Source organism: Argopecten irradians, chromosome 3 (assembly GCF_041381155.1).
Source record: "Argopecten irradians isolate NY chromosome 3, Ai_NY, whole genome shotgun sequence".
NCBI classification, from domain to species: domain Eukaryota; kingdom Metazoa; phylum Mollusca; class Bivalvia; order Pectinida; family Pectinidae; genus Argopecten; species Argopecten irradians.
This window is the reverse complement of record NC_091136.1, coordinates 42,147,801-42,167,657: the sequence shown is the minus strand read 5'-3', so window position 1 is coordinate 42,167,657 and position 19,857 is coordinate 42,147,801. Positions and strand designations below refer to the sequence as shown.

The window sequence follows — 19,857 nt, the reverse complement described above, 5'->3', positions numbered from 1 at the left end:
GGTCACCTCCATCAATAATCTATCAAGAAATTCTCTGTCATCATTTCATTAATGATTTCCCTGCAGCAGTTTGTTATGATTTTTACAACTAGAGTAGATTATTTACACCGATTTACATCAAAAGAAATATCTTTGTGTTAATATTACTGCTTTTTGAATAAATATTATTTTTTATCACAAATGGTAATGATAACGATGAGCGAAATGTTATAGAATTTTATCAGATCAGAAATGTTCCCGACCAGCTTTGACTATACATCTGAACATTTATTACAGAACAACCCGAGCGATTCAAGTTTTATGACAATTAAACTAATATAATACTTTTACACACAAGTGTTATTGACGTAAATCTCATTTTTATGGACAGGTATTCTCCATTACATCAAACGCTTCATTAAACTTCACATCGAGAACTTAACCTGGTATTAAATGGACTTAGAAGTTTCTAATTTAATGTCAACTTAAATGGCGACCTAGGTATTAAGGTGTTTTATTATATTGTATGGCTATATAGTGTATAATTCAGTAGTCATTAATAGAATGTGAAAATGGAGTCATGTTGGTATGTCTCACGTTGATTTGGGCCTTACCCAGCGTTAAAGGCCACGTGTCATCTACTGATGGGACAAGACAACACTATATACTGGCCGTGAAGGAGTGTACACTTGTATCAAATTTTCGTCTTTTCGTTTATTTACTTTTCTTCTAAAATATCATTGACATTTTGCTCGAAACTCTGCTCTTTTGCTACTTGCTATTCTTTTGTCGGATGCACCGTATTATTGATACAGTTTCAACGTACTTATTTTGGTGCAATCAACTGTTAGTGTAAATGTGATCCTGAACAGGTTATCCAATGAAATCCGTGAAATCACCGCTCACATATTGGCAATATAATACATTAAGAACAATCATATCTAACATGGCAATGCTGATGAATGAGGAAAATAAATACATTTACAGTACATGGTTGATACTTTTGGCACAAACTCAGTTCATCGCCGTTCCGTAACATCGATATTTACTACATGCTCGCTATATCGCCATTTCGGTACAAGCCAATGTGTCGCCATCTTGCTACATGCTCGACTCATCGCCGTTTTGTACATATCAGACATATCGTCATAATCAATCCAGAGAGGGTGTTAGAATTGTACCTGCTGTCCCTATTGTATGAGCGTAAAAGGCGGCTAAATTTAGGATCTTTTCTTTTCTTCCTGACTCTTTCTGTTGAGCGCCCGCCCCTTTGAGGTAGGCTCTGGGTTCTGTCCCCTGGCCTATACACACCAAAGTCTATAAAAGTGGTAGTTTCTGCTCCTGCTTAGCGCTCAGCAAACAGGAACTGGGACGACTGGTTCGCCCGTTGTCAGTATAATGTGACCGGGTGGAGTGTGTTGCTTGGTGTCTTCGGCAGCATGCTTCAATTATATAGCACTATAAAAAGGGCAACAGTTATACTATAAAAGAAGACACAACACGAATATACCACAGTCTCCTAAAACACGCACCCCACACAACATACAGGTTTGACACTGCATGCAGGAGAGGCCGTCCTTACATGACCCTGATAGGACGTTAATGAAACAAACAAACAAACATCAATCATATCGATAACTTCCATTTTGCTACACGCTATGTATGTAAGACTTCATATCATCGCACGTGCTTAGATCTAGTTACTCTCGATATATCGCCAACTTATTTAGCGCTCGTTGTATCGCCATAATCTTACCCTCACAACAGGTTCATCGCCATTTCTTCAAATGCGCAGTACATCGCCCTGGCCAAGCCCTATACACCATACATTTCTATGTGTCTTCCAGCCATCGATTTTCCCTGACGCTGTGAGATGGCGTCGTGTTCGGACTGTTCCAAATAGTTTTTCATTACGTAATACATGCGCACAGCAGACACTGGAAGTTCGCTCAAGGATTTACTTACCCTGGGGAGGAGATACGGTTTGATCGTTATAGTCAAAATCTAAACCTGTATCATTGCGATTCTACTAGAGTCTCTTTGAAATCAGCTGCTGCAATATAAATTTATTTTCTTTTAAATTGAAAGTTAAATGGGTTTTTATTTATTATTATTAACAAGGGTATTTGTTAGGTTATGAAGGCGGAGTGTTAGAATTTCCCGAAGAAAAAACACCAACTTTATTATCTGTCTCTTCCTATCAACTGATACTGATACTTTACCCATCACAATCAGCTGATACAGATACCTTACCCATCACAATCAGCTGATACAGATACCTTACCCATCACAATCAGCTGATACAGATACCTTACCCATCACAATCAGCTTATACAGATATCTTACCCATCACAATCAGCTGATACAGATACCTTACCCATCACAATCAGCTGATACAGATACCTTACCCATCACAATCAGCTTATACAGATACCTTACCCATCACAATGAGCTGATGCAGATACCTTACCCATCACAATGAGCTGATGCAGATACCTTACCCATCACAATCAGCTGATACAGATACCTTACCCATCACAATCAGCTGATACAGATACCTTACCCATCACAATCAGCTGATACAGATACCTTACCCATCACAATCAGCTTATACAGATACCTTACCCATCACAATGAGCTGATGCAGATACCTTACCCATCACAATCAGCTGATACAGATACCTTACCCATCACAATCAGCTGATACAGATACCTTACCCATCACAATCAGCTGATGCAGATACCTTACCCATCACAATCAGCTGATACAGATACCTTACCCATCACAATCAGCTGATACAGATACCTTACCCATCACAATCAGCTGATACAGATACCTTACCCATCACAATCAGCTGATACAGATACCTTACCCATCACAATCAGCTGATACAGATACCTTACCCATCACAATCAGCTGATACAGATACCTTACCCATCACAATCAGCTGATACAGATACCTTACCCATCACAATCAGCTGATACAGATACCTTACCCATCACAATCAGCGGGAGGTCCGCCAGTGAACGTCATATTTAGTGCCATCATTAAATTTAACTATTGAAGAATTCAACAATTATTAATTTCTATTGATGTTTATTCCTCAATAAATGATTCTTTCGCAACAGAAAAAGTGTCCCTCCCTCCTTTGGAGATTTATACACTGATACTCTGACTCTGTTTTCAGTTGAGGCCAACTCGTTTTTGTATGCGGTTGCTTGCCACAAAGTCTCCTACTGAACAATACGGATGCCATTATCAAACGGCGACCTTTCCGTACAAAGCTGTTTAGATATTTAAGTCAGTAATTTGCATTTAATTCGAAAACGCAGCAACTGCCTGTATCACTAATGTACTGAATGTTTTTTCTTCTTCTTTTTTTCTCTCTTTTACTTCTGTGAAGTTCTGTCCTTAAAGTGCAAACATCAATTTCTTAACATAAGAAAAATTAGATCCGGATCAAGATAATGGCCAGTTGTATCTAATTTTACCTTAAACACGCGAAACAAAATAATTTCACAGTAAAACGTTTGAATAATGTTTGTCAACATATATAACTAACGTATGTAATGCTTCTACTAAAGTTTACAGCTTAAAAAAAAAGAGAGTTTTGAGAATAATTTCTTAAAGCACAAAAAACACTTTATTTCAATTTCAATAACTTCAATCGAGAACGTAAAATGTTTGAATTCTAGTGCCCACCCGCTCTCATTCTAAATATTTTATGAGTTTTATGAATATTTCGTGTGTATAATAACAGAAAATAATTGCAGAATGTATTTCTTCCTATATAATTACGTGAATACCTGTACAGTATAGGGTCGCCATGGTGACGCGCGACCTGTATCAGTACCCGGATTATTGGAAGTAACAATATAATACACGACTAGAGTAAGGTATCGGATCGATCCGGAGATCAGCTGGGAACCCGTAATCACCTCGTAGGCAGAAAGACTCGTAACAACGGGCCAGGTAATTATGTAACCCCGATATCAGGTCAATTAACATAGGTTAATAGAATAACCACGAAGGGAAAATAGTATTAGCTAAATTTAGACCCCGAGTGCTGAGACGGAAAAAATAGGTTCCGGATATTGTTATTGAGGTTTTCACAGACCTTTTCACACATACTATAAGGCACGAGTTCAAACTTCCAACTGATAATGACATGGACACGAATTTCCGATTGAACGTATATGTTCATATTAAACGTGACATTCGAATATCCGATAATTCGAGCCGGTTGGAATCCTTCATCCGATCCAACAATATGCGTAGGTTTAAAGGGTGCGTAATTTCCGGATGTGCATCGGAACCGTGATTGTAGATAAACATCCGTTTATCACATATGTGGCTGATCAAATTTTCCCAATCAGTTATCAATATACAATGTGTAATGATATCAAATTCACTTCAAATTTTGGCTGATAAATTACATAACAGTTATAGATGAACTGGACTGAGCGAAGAGCCATGCATTATATGCTCGTTTGTTTTGAGATACTGCTGTAGGTGATGTGTTAGATCGATCGCCTTCGACAGGGTACCTCATGATCAGTCCGTATACAAATGTACAAATGAAGCACCGGGTTATTGTCCGGAGGTCCCGGGTTCTACCCTCGGTCTGGCCGCGCTTTTTTCCCACTCTTCTTGGTGTAGTGACCAGGATCAATTTATTTTATTAATCAAATCACGTAAATTGATTAGGAGAACATATAGGTAATTAATTATTGTGTGAACCATTCCTTATATTGCAAGAACAGGGAACCCATATTGCAGAAAAAGTGATATCGCATAGTTCAAAATTGAAACGCTTCTTTGACTTAGACATAACAATTCAAACACGAGACTGTATCAAGCGTTTTATTGACACTGTTTATGAAATCGAGGTGTGTGAAAACGAAATGTGACAGATTCTGTTTCAAAAGGACACAGAATGCATCGATTAAATGCAGGTTTATATTGTGTATCCTTGTGATGGGTAGAACTTTTGGAAGCTCTCTACTATATCGTTATCTCACTAGACCATAATTTTACCCGATCACATCACATTGTCTAGAACATTTTGCCATGGTAAAGAAATCTTTCTAATACTGGCGAATGATTTAAATTTAGAAATTACTAAAACGTGAAAAAATCATTTAAAAGAAGATGAATGGAAAAATCTTATTTACAACCTACAGGTCAATCACAGACTCAAAAATATTGTCTTAATCTGAATTTACCTTTAACAACAACTGAACCGGTTTTAAGTGTAGCCAGTAAGGCCGTTAACAGCCCTGTAATAAAAGTCACGAGAGCGCGTGTTTTGTGATACCTAAAGCCACATTCTAACTCACTCTTGATCGCATACTTTCCCATTCATTGCTTTTTGGGCCATCTCGTAAAACAACTTAACAGTGTTGCAAATCACGTGTTTTTTACTTGAATCTGATTGGTTGGTGGTTTGACAAATATAATCAAGGATTACATTCCGCTGACACAGTGCCTTATAAATAAGGTTCACGTGACTTTAGTTTTGGTTAAATATACCTCGTCATTAACTTTTCATAGACAAAGCCAACATGAGCACGCTACAGGTCGAGCTATGGTGCCAGTAGGCCGAACTAAAACGACCTCATTCTTTATAATGAATGACAAATAGACATTCTGCTTAAACCTGAGAAGAACTAAGTCACCATCATATATCCTTCCAGCTGGAAAATAAACATCGAGTAAACCAAAAAATAAATCAGGATTCCACCAACCCCTAACCTTCAAGAAAACACACCATCCTCTAACATTCAACTCAACACACCATCCCCTAACCTTCCACCCAACATACCATTCCTTAACCTTCCACCCGAAACACCATCCCCTAACCTTCCACCCAACACACTATCTCTTAACCTTCCACCCAACACACCATCCCTTAACCTTCCACCCAACACACCATCCCTTAACCCTCCATCCAACAAACCATCCCTTAGCTTTCTACCCAACATACCATCCCCTAACCTTCCACCCAACTTACCATCCCTTAACCTTCCACCCAACACACCATCCCTTAACCCTCCATCCAACAAACCTTCCCTTAGCTTTCTACCCAACTTACCATCCCCTAACCTTCCACCCAACTTACCATCCCCTAACCTTCCACCCAACACACCATCCCTTAAACTTCCACCCAACACGCCATCCCTTAACCCTCCACCCACAAACCATCCCTTAGCTTTCCACTCAACATACCATTCCCTAATCTTCCTCAAAAGATACCTGTTCCCTTACTTTCCACCCAACACACCATCCTCTTACCTTCCACCAAACACACCATCCCTTAACCTTCCACTCAACACACCATCCATTAACCTTCCACCAAACACACCAACAATTTACCTTCCACTCAAGACACTATCCCTTAAACTTCCACCCAACACATTATCCTTTAACCCTCCACCCAACACACCATCCCTTAGCTTTCCACCCAACATACCATCCCCTAATCTTCCACCAAACACCATCCCCTAACGTTCCACCCAACAAACAATCCCCTAACCTTCCACCCAACACACCATCCCCTAACCTTCCACCCAACACACCATCCCCTAACCATCCACCCTACATACCATCCCCAAACCTTCCACCCAACACACCATCCCCTAACCTTCTACCCAACACACCATCCCCTAACCTTCCACCCAACACACCATCCCCTAACCTTCCACCCAACATACCATCCCCAAACCTTCCACCCAACATACCATTCCCTAACCTTCCACCCAACATACCATCCCTTAACCTTCCACCCGACATACCATCCCCTAACCTTCCACCCAACATACCATCCCCAAACCTTCCACCCAACATACCATCCCCTAACCTTCCACCCAACATACAATGCCCTTAACCTTCCACCCAACATACCATCCCCTAACCTTCCACTCAACACACCATCCCCTAACTTTCAACCCATCATACCATCCCCTAACCTTCCACTCAACACACCATCCCCTAACCTTCCACCCAACAACCATCCCTTAGCTTTCCACCCAACACAACATCCCCTAACCTTCCACTCAACACACTATCCCTAAACCTTCCACCCAACAACCATCCCTTAGCTTTCCATCCAACCTACCATTCCCTAACCTTCCATCCAACAACCATCCCTTAGCTTTCCACCTAACACACCATCCCCTAACCTTCCACTCAACACACTTTCCCTAAACCTTCCACCCAACAACCATCCCTTAGCTTTCCACCCAACATACCATCCCCTAACCTTCCACTCAACACACTATCCCTAAACCTTCCACCCAACAACCATCCCTTAGCTTTCCACCCAACATACCATCCCCTAACCTTCCACCCAACATACCATCCCCTAACCTTCCACCCAACACACCATCCCCTTACCTTCCACCCTACATACCATCCCCTAACCTTCCACCCAACACACCATCCGATAACCTTCCACCCAACATACCATCCCCTAACCTTCCACTCAACACACCATCCCCTAACCTTCTACCCAACAACCATCCCTTAGCTTTCCACCCAACATACCATCCCCTTACCTTCCACCCAACATACCATCCCCTAACCTTCCACCCAACACACTATCCCCTAACCTTCCACCCAACATACCATCCCCTTACCTTCCACCCAACATACCATCCCCAAACCTTCCACCCAACACACCATCCCCTAACCTTCCACCCAACATACCATCCCCTAACCTTCCACTCAACATACCATCCCCTAACCTTCCACCCAACATACCATCCCTTAGCTTTCCACCCAACACACCATCCCCTAACCTTCCACTCAACACACCATCCCCTAACCTTCCACTCAACACACCATCCCCTAACCTTCCACCCAACACATCACCCCTTAACCTTCCACTCAACATACCATCCCTTCACCTTCCACACAACACATCATCCCCTAACTTTGCACCACCATATCAAAACCTGCCGCATAACCTGGCCAACGTTTCACCGAAAACAATTTGAGACAATAAAGCCTTAACTGTGAATTAGATTCGATACTGACCAGTGGTCAGTGTATAATATGTCAGTGATCGATCGTGTTACGCTATAGCCTAGTTATGTCTGCATGTATACGTCCATCATATATGTATGAGCGTGATAGTATTGCTCAATGGTCGGTGTATCAAACACCGATCGACCATAAGCAGAATTCGTCTTGACCAACAACCAAAATAATCTCGTGGTAAAGGTCATATGTACAAGCCAAAACTATGACTCCGTTCCTAGAGGCAGTGCCCAAAATAAGCAATCAGGAAACATACTATATTAAGGACACTGTCAGCTATATCACTTTCATTTGAAACATTAGATGAGAATACATCGATATTGACATGAAATTGGCATTTGAAAAACGACAAAGAAAAATTAGCTTTTGAAGCCAGAGGATTCCGAAGGACACCACCGACCACCAATAAAAAACTATAAGCAATGGTTGTTTGTGTGTTTTTTGTTTGTGTGTTTTTGTTTTTGTTTTTGTTTGATCAATTAACGTCCTGTTAACAACCAAGGTCATGTAAGGACGGCTTTCCATGCATGCGGTGTGTATGAAACAAATGTAGAAACACCCTCTACACTAGCGTAGCGTTCGTGCACGTGTTGGGTGTATCTGTACTATGTATGTGTGTCTGTGTGTTAAATATCTATGTGATTATGTATCTATGTTGTGTCTTCTTGTATAGTTGAACTGTTGTCCTTTTTATAGTGCTATATCACTGAAGCATGCTGCCGAAGACACCAAGCAACACACCCCAACCGGTCACATAATACTGACAACGGGCGAACCAGTCGTCACACTCCCTTAATGCTGAGCGCTAAGCAGGAGCAGAAACTGCCACTTTTAAAGACTTTTGTGTATCTCGGCCAGGGGACAGAACCCAGAGCCTACCTCATAGGGGTGAGCGCTCAACAGAAGAGCCAAAAGTGAGGTTGGCATGAGATTATCAAGAAACAGAAGGCTAGTCGTGCATTATAACCTTAACTTCTTGGCCACAGCGACTTTTCATGGTTTAGAAAATTCCATTGCCACCTCTACTGTGCGATTAAACGGGATATTTCATCAATGGATGGTTTTAGATGTTTAAGGGTAAAAATTAGAATACCCTCAAACTTCCTAGAATAGATCCGACACAAGATAGTGGTAAAACCTGTTGATGATAAATCGACATCAAATGAAAATTATGAGAAAAAAACGGTTTCTTAACAGATCTTATTTAATTTCACTTGGCCTTTAGCACAATTCTTAAAAGACAACCAGAAAGTGGCATATTCCATTGTTTCTCGAGACCAATTTCTGTTGATTTGTCACTTGAAACTGCCTCATTCTTGCTCATTCATTAATTGTTCTCCAGAGCTGTGACATATACTACTCATTAGCGTGCGACTTTATGCCCCTGACGCTCGACTCTAAGACATACACGGCGAAACATACCCAAAAGAGTCCAAAGTCAGTGATGTATACGGACAAAGATTCAGTATCAATGTGACATTACATTGTCAATGTGGTTTTGATTTACCAATGTAACATTACATTGTCAATGTGACATTACATTGTCAATGCGGTATTGCTTTACCGATGTGACATAACATTGTCAATGTGACATTACATTGTCAATGCGGTATTGATTTACCGATGTGACATAACATTGTCAATGTGACATTACATTGTCAATGCGGTATTGATTTACCGATGTAACATTACATTGCCTATGCGGTATTGATTTACCGATGTAACATTACATTGCCAATGCGGTATTGCTTTACCAAACTGACATTACATTGTCAATGTGGTATTGCTTTAATAATATGACATTAAATTGTCAATCACCAATATAACATAACATTGCCAATGCGGAATTGCGTTACCAATTTGACATTACATTGTCAATGCGGTATTGCGTCACCAATTTGGCATTACATGTCAATACGGTAATGCGTAACCAATTTGACATTACACTGTCAATGCGGTATTGCTTTACCAATATGACATTACAATGTTAATATGTATAACTTGTAAATACTATGTCAATGCCAATATTAGGTACACGTGAACATTGTTTTTGTAACATGTCGGTGTCACCGTGATGTATATAAGGATATGTAATGATAATATATCTTATATCTTGGTGACAGTGTGACGAACATTGGGGTATGTAATGTTATCTCTGTGGTATTGGAGCCGCTGTTGGCGGATGGTAAAGATGTCCCTCCACCGCTTGTCAGCTTTCTCCAGCTTTCCTCCACGACTCTGGCTGTTAATATGAAGTAAAACAAATCAAGCCAATCTGTGTGGAAATTAGTTCCCTTTGGTTTGGTTTTATTAGTTAAACGTCCTATTAACAGCCAGGGTCATGTAAGGACGTACCAGTTTTGTTGGCGGAGGAAAGTTAGAGTACCCGGAGAAAAGGAAACGACCAGCGGTCAGTACCTAGCAACTGCCCCACATGGGATTCGAACTCGCGACCAAGAGGTGGAGGGCTTATGGAAATACGTCGAGAAATATTGCCCACTCGACCACCGCGGCCCCTTAATTCGTTCCCAATGACAAGGGAAACATCCCATGTCAATGCGGTGCACTGGGAGAATATCATGACAGTATATTCAATATATTGGTGTCAATTTGTCATCATTGTAACAGTATTTATTACATATCAGTGTTTAAACTATAATCGGAGAGACATGACATCTCCATGACTGTGACATGACAATGAAAACGCTATTCATGAATGGGTCACGCTGGCTCTGACAGTAAATAAGCTGAATGTCTGGCACTAGTGTCCCATCTCTAGGTCGCAATTCAGAAACTCAAAAGAAGTTGGTATGTACGCTGGTTTTTCTGCGAATACTCCGGCTCCTCCTCTTACATCACAAGCACTCAACTGACGCTGGCTATATACAGACACAAAACAAACATCTAACCAATCCTTGACTGATACGCCATACCAGTGTGTCTGTCGTATTCCATCGCCAACAGGATTAAATTGGAGAGATAAAATGTCTAAGTTACTTTGACATTTCTGTGTCAGGGTTACGCAATTGGAGAGTTGTTGTGACAATAGTTCACAAATGTTCAGAACAATTTAACCTCGGGTCATTTTAAAAGACAGATTTATGTAACGTTGCTCTTTGGAAAGTCGTTCCATACGATGAAATGAAAGCTCCTCACCTTGATCTGTGAAATGCAGTAATTTATCGATATGCTTATTATATTAATCAACTCTACCAATACATTCCACAAATAAATCCTGTGTACTTTGTGACGTCACTTTTATGTGTTGTGATCGATCAACTTACTAGAAGAGCAAGATTGCCATAAAATCCGGATCGGTATGCCGGCTTACCGAGCAAACAACATGTTAGTTTAGATCACCGACACCGCTTCCGGTTTTGTGATTGCCAACAACTTCAAGTTTGCTAAGCCATTGATATCAAATTATTTACATCTTTCCGGTATCAATCGGTTTATGAACTTAAGCAATGCTATATTCTCACTGAAAACTACTATCCGCTCAAATAAATATAGTTGATATAGACTCGGTGTGTTTAATCGAATCTACTGAAGGATGACATTTGCAGAAACTCCACGCACATATGTTAACTGAAAACCTGAACCCGGTGTGTGAATGAACTGAGTTTATAAACTATCATGAAAACGAACTGATGTGTATCTATAATTAATTTGATGAGCGTGGATGTATCTCCAAAATCAGTGATCAGTATTTGGTCTTGTCATATGACTCCATCGCCATAGAAGGAATAGAAAGCACACTCTGTTCTCCTATATCGAACCACCTATAATTTGACAACTCAATACCAATAGGTTGTATGCTAAAAATGGCATTGTTACGATGTGCACATCTGTATCTAGGATCTTTATTATAAATTTACTAACGCAAATCGTAACTCCTATGCCAAGAAAGCAGATTACTTTGTTTCGCCTGTTGAAGGAACACATTTCGGTTCTTACAATGCAATTAAATAAAGAAATTGCATTTATAGAACATTAGTATCATCTGGACGTAAGCAATTGTCTTTATATTTTGTTCGTTGTTGCTGGCGCGGAATTTGGGGAGGGGACAAGTTGCCATCTGCCCCTCGTTTTGGAGGATGAACTCAGCCATGTAAATTTATTTCAATAAAGTAATTTGATTCGGCAGTGTTAAAATTACTGCCCTCATCTTATTAAAACATCTGACACCAAAACTATAAAGATACAAAGAAATTAAAAATCTACAAATTAATGTCGTTATCGCATGCATAGTTTAACATTTAAAGCGATTTATTTTCGATATAATTTGTGTAATAGTTCATTTAGAGTATTCTTATGAAAAGAAAGTTCTAGTTTTCAAAATGGCAGACATTGTACTTCTATCTTATATTCAACGCAGAAAATATATGTACAAGCATCATAATAAGCTTGAGTGTATCGCAACAAAAATCGATATAATTGACAGCTCTAAAATGATTGATTGATTGTAAAGTAAATAGAAGAAATAGGTGGAGTTTCTTTTCCCCAATTTTCCCGATCCTTGCAAACATCACTTTATTACGTCATAGGACAGGCAATGTGTGGGCGGGGGAATAGTACCTTCTACCAACTAATTGTCAAAGCATCAACGAAACCCATAATTCCGGAAGTATTAAAAATCTATTAAATAAATCTTGAAACATATTTTTGCTTATTTATATATATCGTATTCAATTTTGTTATGTCGAAAAATTAATGCAATCGACCCTTGCTTTCCCAAACCTGTTGCGGTAGGCGAAATTCCTCCGCACATTGGGAGCACATTTTGTTGCGTAGACTTAGATCGATCGGTGTCTGGAATTTGCTATCATTCCAATATTCTTGTTTTTACCAAGGCACGTTAAAACCAAATCGAACATTCGGGAAAGTGTCTGAGACTTACACCAAAAAACATACATCCACTTACAAATGACACATAACAATCGCATGACATTTTCCATTTTCTATAACCTTTCGTAGAAATAAACAAATTCAACAATCATTCTGCCATTTAAAAATACATGATTGTCTAAAGCTATATATAATGGCCGTTAAATCAGTTTCCTTGTTACCAATTCCCTAAATCCAGTTAAAGAGAAGAGATTGGCATATAGCGTAAGAAACCTAAGCGAAGCAGGGACAAAACATGGGATGGGTATATATATCTATATTCAAGTAAAAGAACAAGAACGTAATTATATTTTTTTTCGCTTAAATAAAGAGCCGTGATAATTCTTACAAAATGTGCGCCTGGGCAGTGTCATTATATAAAAACTACACCTACCTTAAATGTGCCTGTATCGTTGAGTCTCCCGATAAACAGTTCCCTTAGACCATTTTGATTTTAGCCTTCTTGTGGTGCAGGTTCCAGGCAGCCATATTGATTGTATGGAGTAGTCTTGGTGTATGTGTGGAATACCAGAGCAATGTACACGGCTACCACACGCGTTCTAGAAGGACAATTTTCGGTTTATAAAACAGGATTTACCTTTAACGGATCAGATGGAAGTCCCTGGGTTCCAGAGTAAAATCGCCTCCACTCCTAGGTCCACGGACCCGCTAGTTGTGCAGGTCTAAGACTCGCAAATGAGTCCAACATATTCAATGAGATTATTATTGATTTTTTTGCCTGTAAAGTCGGGGCGACTCGAATGTTACGTTACGTATCAAGATAGTTCTTTAGGAAAAACAATCTTGTTCTATCATTCGTATTGAATTTAAAAATTCTGATTAACTGTTCATCAATGAGCTTAATTAATTCGTTCACTGAAAGGGGGATATCCTGCTACATCATACTGGAGCAAAAATAGTACACGCCTTAACGCTTCACTGCATTTTTCTGCAATTCCGTACAGTTTGGTTATTTCTATTAATTTGTTTTCCTGTCTAATATGTATTTTTCAAATGATTATATTGGTTATCATATACATTATCGATAAGGTATTTGGAATGTTCTAGATCCCCTCTCTGTTACGTCACAGTATACGAGGACGAGCGAATATTAAACATTTACAAATATGGCGAGGTGCCCGGCTGTAGAGAGGATGCTCGGCTCTAGGCCTGCAGCACAGGAATCGATATTTGACAACACGCGTCGCCAGTTGGTCGTTACAAAATACATATATAAATATACATGTTCAACATCCTTTTCATCTTTCTCTCTCTCCCTACAGAACAGACATGAGATTTACATGCTATTTCTTTGCTCCCTGATTCTAAACCGTTTTTGGACATATTTGTTTACAATTTACAAGGTGCGGCACGATTTTACTCCGACCGCGTTGTTGTATAGTATTCCTGCTACACTTAACGCTGTAGTAGCGTATGTATAGTGAATATATAATACTAGAATAATGAACTACCTATATGTATCTGCGAGTTAATATCATTATTTATACCACTGGGATATTTCCCGCATACAATATACCACTCACTGTCCATTTTCTAGCGACGGAACAAGAGTTTTATATATAATGATGTTATAGTGTGTTTTGAGTTTACGTTTGGTTTTTATCTCTTAATATTAATGCAATTTGAATACTTATCAAATTAAATTGACTGAAGAAAACCAGAGTACTATGTGAAAAAATACCGGTCGAAGGCTATATCAAATCGTCCGCCATGACACAAGTACTACGACCACACAACCAAAGAGTTGAAGGTTAAGATCTTGGCTACTGTGAACCAGAGATAGAGGGTAAGTTATAGGATGGTGGTCCCTTAAACACTTTGCCAATGGAACCCAGCGATGAAGGGTAATAACAGAATGAGGTTAACTTAAACCACTCGGTCACTGTGACCCGGAAATGGAGGGTAAATTAAAATATGGCGTTAACTTAAACCACTCGACCAATATGACAAAGGTCCACGTCCCACTAACTGTGTATAGGAAGGAGCAGGAAATGAGTTCGTCAGGTTTCGGCCAGAGGAGAGAACCCGAAGTCCCAGAGTCTCCCTTATGGTAGCAAACGCTCAGCAAAAACACCTAAGTCATGTGGTGTCAAGGAAGGCGCCAGGAGTGAGCAAGTCGTTTAGATTAACAGAATGTACGTCATGCATGCAAGAGAGGCTTTGGTCCTACTAACAGGACAGACTTGGGTCCTATTAACAGGACAGGCTTAGGTCCTACTAACAGGACAGACTTGGAACAAACTAGCAGGGCAGACTTGGGTCCTACTAACAGGGCAAGCTTAGGTCCTTCCAACAGAACAGGCTTGGAACAAACTAACATGGCAGACTTGGGTCCTGCTAACAGGGCAGGCTTAGGTCCTACTAACAGGACAGGCTTGGTTCCTACTAACAGGGCAGGTTTAGGTCCTACTACCAGGGCAGGCTTTGGACAAACTAACAAGGCAGGCTTGGGTCCTACTACAAGGCAGGCTTGGGTCCTACATGACAGGCTTGGGACAAACTAACAGGGTAAGCTTTGGACAAACTAGAAGGGCAGGCTTGGGTCCTACTTACAGGACAGGCTTGGATCCTACTAACAGGGTAGGCTTGGGTCCTACTTACAGCGCAGGCTTGGTTCCTACTAACAGGGTAGGCTTGGGTCCTACTTACAGGACAGACTTGGGTCCTACTAACAGGGCAGGCTTGGATCCTACTTACAGGGAGGACTTGGGTCCTACTAACATGACAGGCTTGGGTCCTACTAACAGGGCAGGCTTGGGTCCTACTTATAGGGTAGGCTTGGGTCTTACTTACAGGGCAGACTTGGGTCCTACTAACAGGGCAGACTTGAGTCCTACTTACAGAGCAGGCTTGGGACCTACTAACAGGACAGGCTTGAGACAAACTAACAGGGTAGGCTTGGGACAAACTAACAGGGCAGGCTCGGGTCCTACTACCAGGGCAGGCTTGGGTCCTACAAAAAGACCAGGCTTGGTTCCTTGTAACAGCGCAGGCTTGGATCCTACTAACAGGGCAGGCCTGAGACAAACTAACAGGGAAGGCTTGTAACAAACTAGCTGGACAGGCTTCGGTCCTGCTAACAGGGCAGGTTTGGGTCCTACTAACAGGCCAGGCCTGGGACAAATTAACAGGTCAGACTGGGTCCGACTAACAGGACAGGCTTGGGTCCTACTAACAGGACAGGCTTGGGACCTACTAACAGGGCAGGCTTGTGTCCTACTAACAGTGCAGACTTGGGACAAACTAACAGTGCAGACTTGGGTCCCACTAACAGGACAGGCCTTGGACAAAATCACAGTGCAGACTTGGGACAAACTAACAGGACAGGTTTGGGTCCTACTAACAGGGCAGACTTGGGTCCTACTAACAGGGCAGGCCTGAAACAAACTAACAGGGTAGGCTTGGGTCTTACTTACAGGGCAGACTTGGGTCCTACTAACAGGGCAGACTTGAGTCCTACTTACAGGGCAGGCTTGGGACCTACTAACAGGACAGGCTTGAGACAAACTAACAGGGTAGGCTTGGGACAAACTAACAGGGCAGGCTCGGGTCCTACTACCAGGGCAGGCTTGGGTCCTACAAAAAGACCAGGCTTGGTTCCTTCTAACAGCGCAGGCTTGGATCCTACTAACAGGGCAGGCCTGAGACAAACTAACAGGGAAGGCTTGTAACAAACTAGCTGGACAGGCTTCGGTCCTGCTAACAGAGCAGGTTTGGGTCCTACTAACAGGCCAGGCCTGGGACAAATTAACAGGTCAGACTGGGTCCGACTAACAGGACAGGCTTGGGTCCTACTAACAGGACAGGCTTGGGACCTACTAACAGGGCAGGCTTGTGTCCTACTAACAGTGCAGACTTGGGACAAACTAACAGTGCAGACTTGGGTCCCACTAACAGGACAGGCCTTGGACAAAATCACAGTGCAGACTTGGGACAAACTAACAGGACAGGTTTGGGTCCTACTAACAGGGCAGACTTGGGTCCTACTAACAGGGCAGGCCTGAAACAAACTAACAGGGCAGGCTTGGGTCCTACTAACACGGCAAACTTTAGTTCTACTAACAGGGCAGGCTTTGGACAAACTAACAGGGCAGGCTTGGGTCCTACTAACAGAGTAGACTTGAGTCCTACTAACAGGGCAGGCCTGGGACAAACTAACAGGGCAGGCTTGGGTCCTACAAACACGGCAGACTTTAGTCCTTCTAACAAGGCAGGCTTTGGACAAAAAACAGGGCAGGCTTGGGTCCTTCTTACAGGGCAGGCCTGGGACAAACTAACACGTCAGGCTTGGGTCCTACTAACAGGGCAGGCTTAGGTCCTACTAACAGGACAGCATTGGTTCCTACTAACAGGGCAGACTTGGGTCCTTCTAACAGGACAGGCTTGGGTCCTACTAACAGGACAGGCTTGGGTCCTACTAACAGGGCCGACTTGGGACAAACTAACAGAGCCGACTTGAGACCTACTTGCAGGGCAGACTTTGGTCCCACTAACAGGGCAGGCCTTGGACAAACTAACAGGGCAGACTTGGGACAAACTAATAGGACAGGTTTGGGTCCTACTAACAGGGCAGACTTGGGTCCTACTAACAGGCCAGGATTGGGACAGACTAACAGGGCAGACTTGGGTCCTTCTAACAGGACAGGCTTGGGTCCTACTAACAGGACAGGCTTGGGTTCTACTTACAGGGCAGACTTGGGACAAAATAACAGGGCCGACTTGGTACTTACTTGCAGGGCAGACTTGGGTCCCACTAACAGGGCAGGCCTTGGACAAACTAACAGGGCAGACTTGGGACAAACTAACAGGACAGGTTTGGGTCCTACTAACAGGGCAGACTTGGGTCCTACTAACAGGGCAGGCCTGAAACAAACTAACACGGCAGGGTTGGGTCCTACTAACAGGGCAGACTTTAGTTCTACTAACAGGGCAGGCTTTGGACAAACTAACAGGGCAGGCTTGGGTCCTTCTAACAGGGTAGACTTGGGTCATACTAACAGGGCAGGCATGGGACAAACTAACAGGGAAGGCTTGGGTCCTTCTAACAGGGCAGACTTTAGTCCTACTAACAGGGCAGGCTTTGGACAAACTAACAGGGCAGTCTTGGGTCCTACTAACAGGGCAGGCTTAGGTCCTACGTGTATTAACAGGACAGCATTGGTTCCTACTAACAGGGCAGGCTTTGGTCCTACTTACAGGTCAGGCTTTTGACAAACCAACAGGGCAGGCTTGGGTCCTGCTAACAGGGCAGACTTGGGTCCTATAAACAAGGCAGGCCTGGGACAAACTAACAGGGCAGACTTGGGTCCTACAAACAGGGCAGGCTTTTGTCCTACTAACAGGGCAGGCCTTGGACAAACTAACAGGGAAGACTTTGGACAAACACACAGGGAAGGCTTGGGACAAACACACAGGGTAGGCTTGGGTCCAACTAACAGGGCAGGCTTGGATCCTACTAATAGGGCAGGCTTCGGACAAACTAACAGGGCAAGCTTGGGTCCTACTAACATGACAGACTTGGGTCCTACTAACAGGGCAGACTTGGGTCCTACTAACAGGGCAGACTGGGGACAAACTAACAGGGAAGGCTTGTAACAAACTAGCTGGACAGGCTTGGGTCCTACTAACTGGGCAGAATTGGGTCCTATAAACAGGGCAGGCCTGGGACAAACTAACAGGACAGGCTTTGGTCCTACTAACAGGACAGGCTTGGGTTCTACTAACAGGACAGGCTTGGGACCTACTAACAGGGCAGGCTTGTGTCCTACTAACAGTGCAGACTTGGGACAAACTAACAGTGCAGACTTGGGTCCCACTAACAGGACAGGCCTTGGACAAAATCACAGTGCAGACTTGGGACAAACTATCAGGACAGGTTTGGGTCCTACTAACAGGGCAGACTTGGGTCCTACTAACAGGGCAGGCCTGAAATAAACTAACAGGGCAGGCTTGGGTCCTACTAACACGGCAGACTTTAGGTCTACTAACAGGGCAGGCTTTGGACAAACTAACAGGGCAGGCTTGGGTCCTACTAACAGAGTAGACTTGAGTCCTACTAACAGGGCAGGCCTGGGACAAACTAACAGGGCAGGCTTGGGTCCTACAAACACGGCAGACTTTAGTCCTTCTAACAAGGCAGGCTTTGGACAAAAAACAGGGCAGGCTTGGGTCCTTCTTACAGGGCAGGCCTGGGACAAACTAACACGTCAGGCTTGGGTCCTACTAACAGGGCACAGGACAGCATTGGTTCCTACTAACAGGGCAGGCGTGAGTCCTACTTACAGAACAGGCTTTGGACAAACCAACAGGGCAGGCTTGGGTCCTACTAACAGGGCGGACTTGGGTGCTATAAACAGGGCAGGCCTGGGACAAACTAACAGGGCAGACTTGGGTCCTACGAACAGGGGGCAGGCTTTTGTCCTACTAACAGGGCAGGCCTTGGACAAACACACAGGGTAGGTATGGGACAAACACACAGGGTAGGCTTTGGTCAAACTAACAGGGCAGGCTTGGATCCTACTAACAGGGCAGGCTTCGGACAAACTAACAGGGCAAGCTTGGGTCCTACTAACAGGACAGACTTGGGTCCTACTAACAGGGCAGGTTATGGTCCTACTTACAGGGCAGACTTGGGACAAACTAACAGGGCATGCTTGGGACAAACTAGCAGGGCAATCTTGAGTCCTACTAAGATGGCAGGTTTGGGTCCTACTTACAGGGCAGACTTGGGTCCTTCTAACAGGGCAGGCTTTGGACAAACTAACAGGGCAGGCTTGGGTCCTTCTTACAGGGCAGGCCTAGGACAAACTAACACGGCAGGCTGGGGTCCTACTAACAGGACAGACTTAGGTCCTACTAACAGGACAGCATTGGTTCCTACTAACAGGGCAGGCTTGGGTCCTACTTACAGAACAGGCTTTAGACAAAC

At 42.7% G+C, this 19,857-nt stretch overlaps 2 protein-coding genes across 3 annotated transcripts in view; one reads left to right on the top strand and one right to left on the bottom strand.

Moving 5' to 3' along the window:
• Nucleotides 1-13,612, bottom strand: part of LOC138318649 (sodium channel protein para-like) — a 126,280-nt gene extending 112,668 nt beyond the window's left edge. For both annotated transcript variants that reach the window (XM_069261214.1, XM_069261215.1), the window contains exon 1: nt 13,303-13,612. The gene's annotated coding sequence lies outside the window, so the exon portion shown is untranslated. The remainder of the gene's footprint in view (nt 1-13,302) is intronic.
• Nucleotides 5,546-6,488, top strand: LOC138319682 (uncharacterized). Its single transcript, XM_069262828.1, has 2 exons — nt 5,546-5,577; nt 5,717-6,488. Exons 1-2 carry the CDS (start codon nt 5,546-5,548, stop codon nt 6,486-6,488), a joined length of 804 nt encoding a protein of 267 aa, XP_069118929.1.
• Nucleotides 13,613-19,857: the final 6,245 nt, after the last annotated feature.

Bases quoted from the DNA above. Each gene is read 5' to 3' on its own strand.
- LOC138319682 (XM_069262828.1), top strand. From the start codon at position 5,546: ATGAGCACGCTACAGGTCGAGCTATGGTGCCA. The intron at 5,578-5,716 runs GTAGGCCGAACT...AAAATAAATCAG, and splicing joins CAGGTCGAGCTATGGTGCCA to GATTCCACCAACCCCTAACC.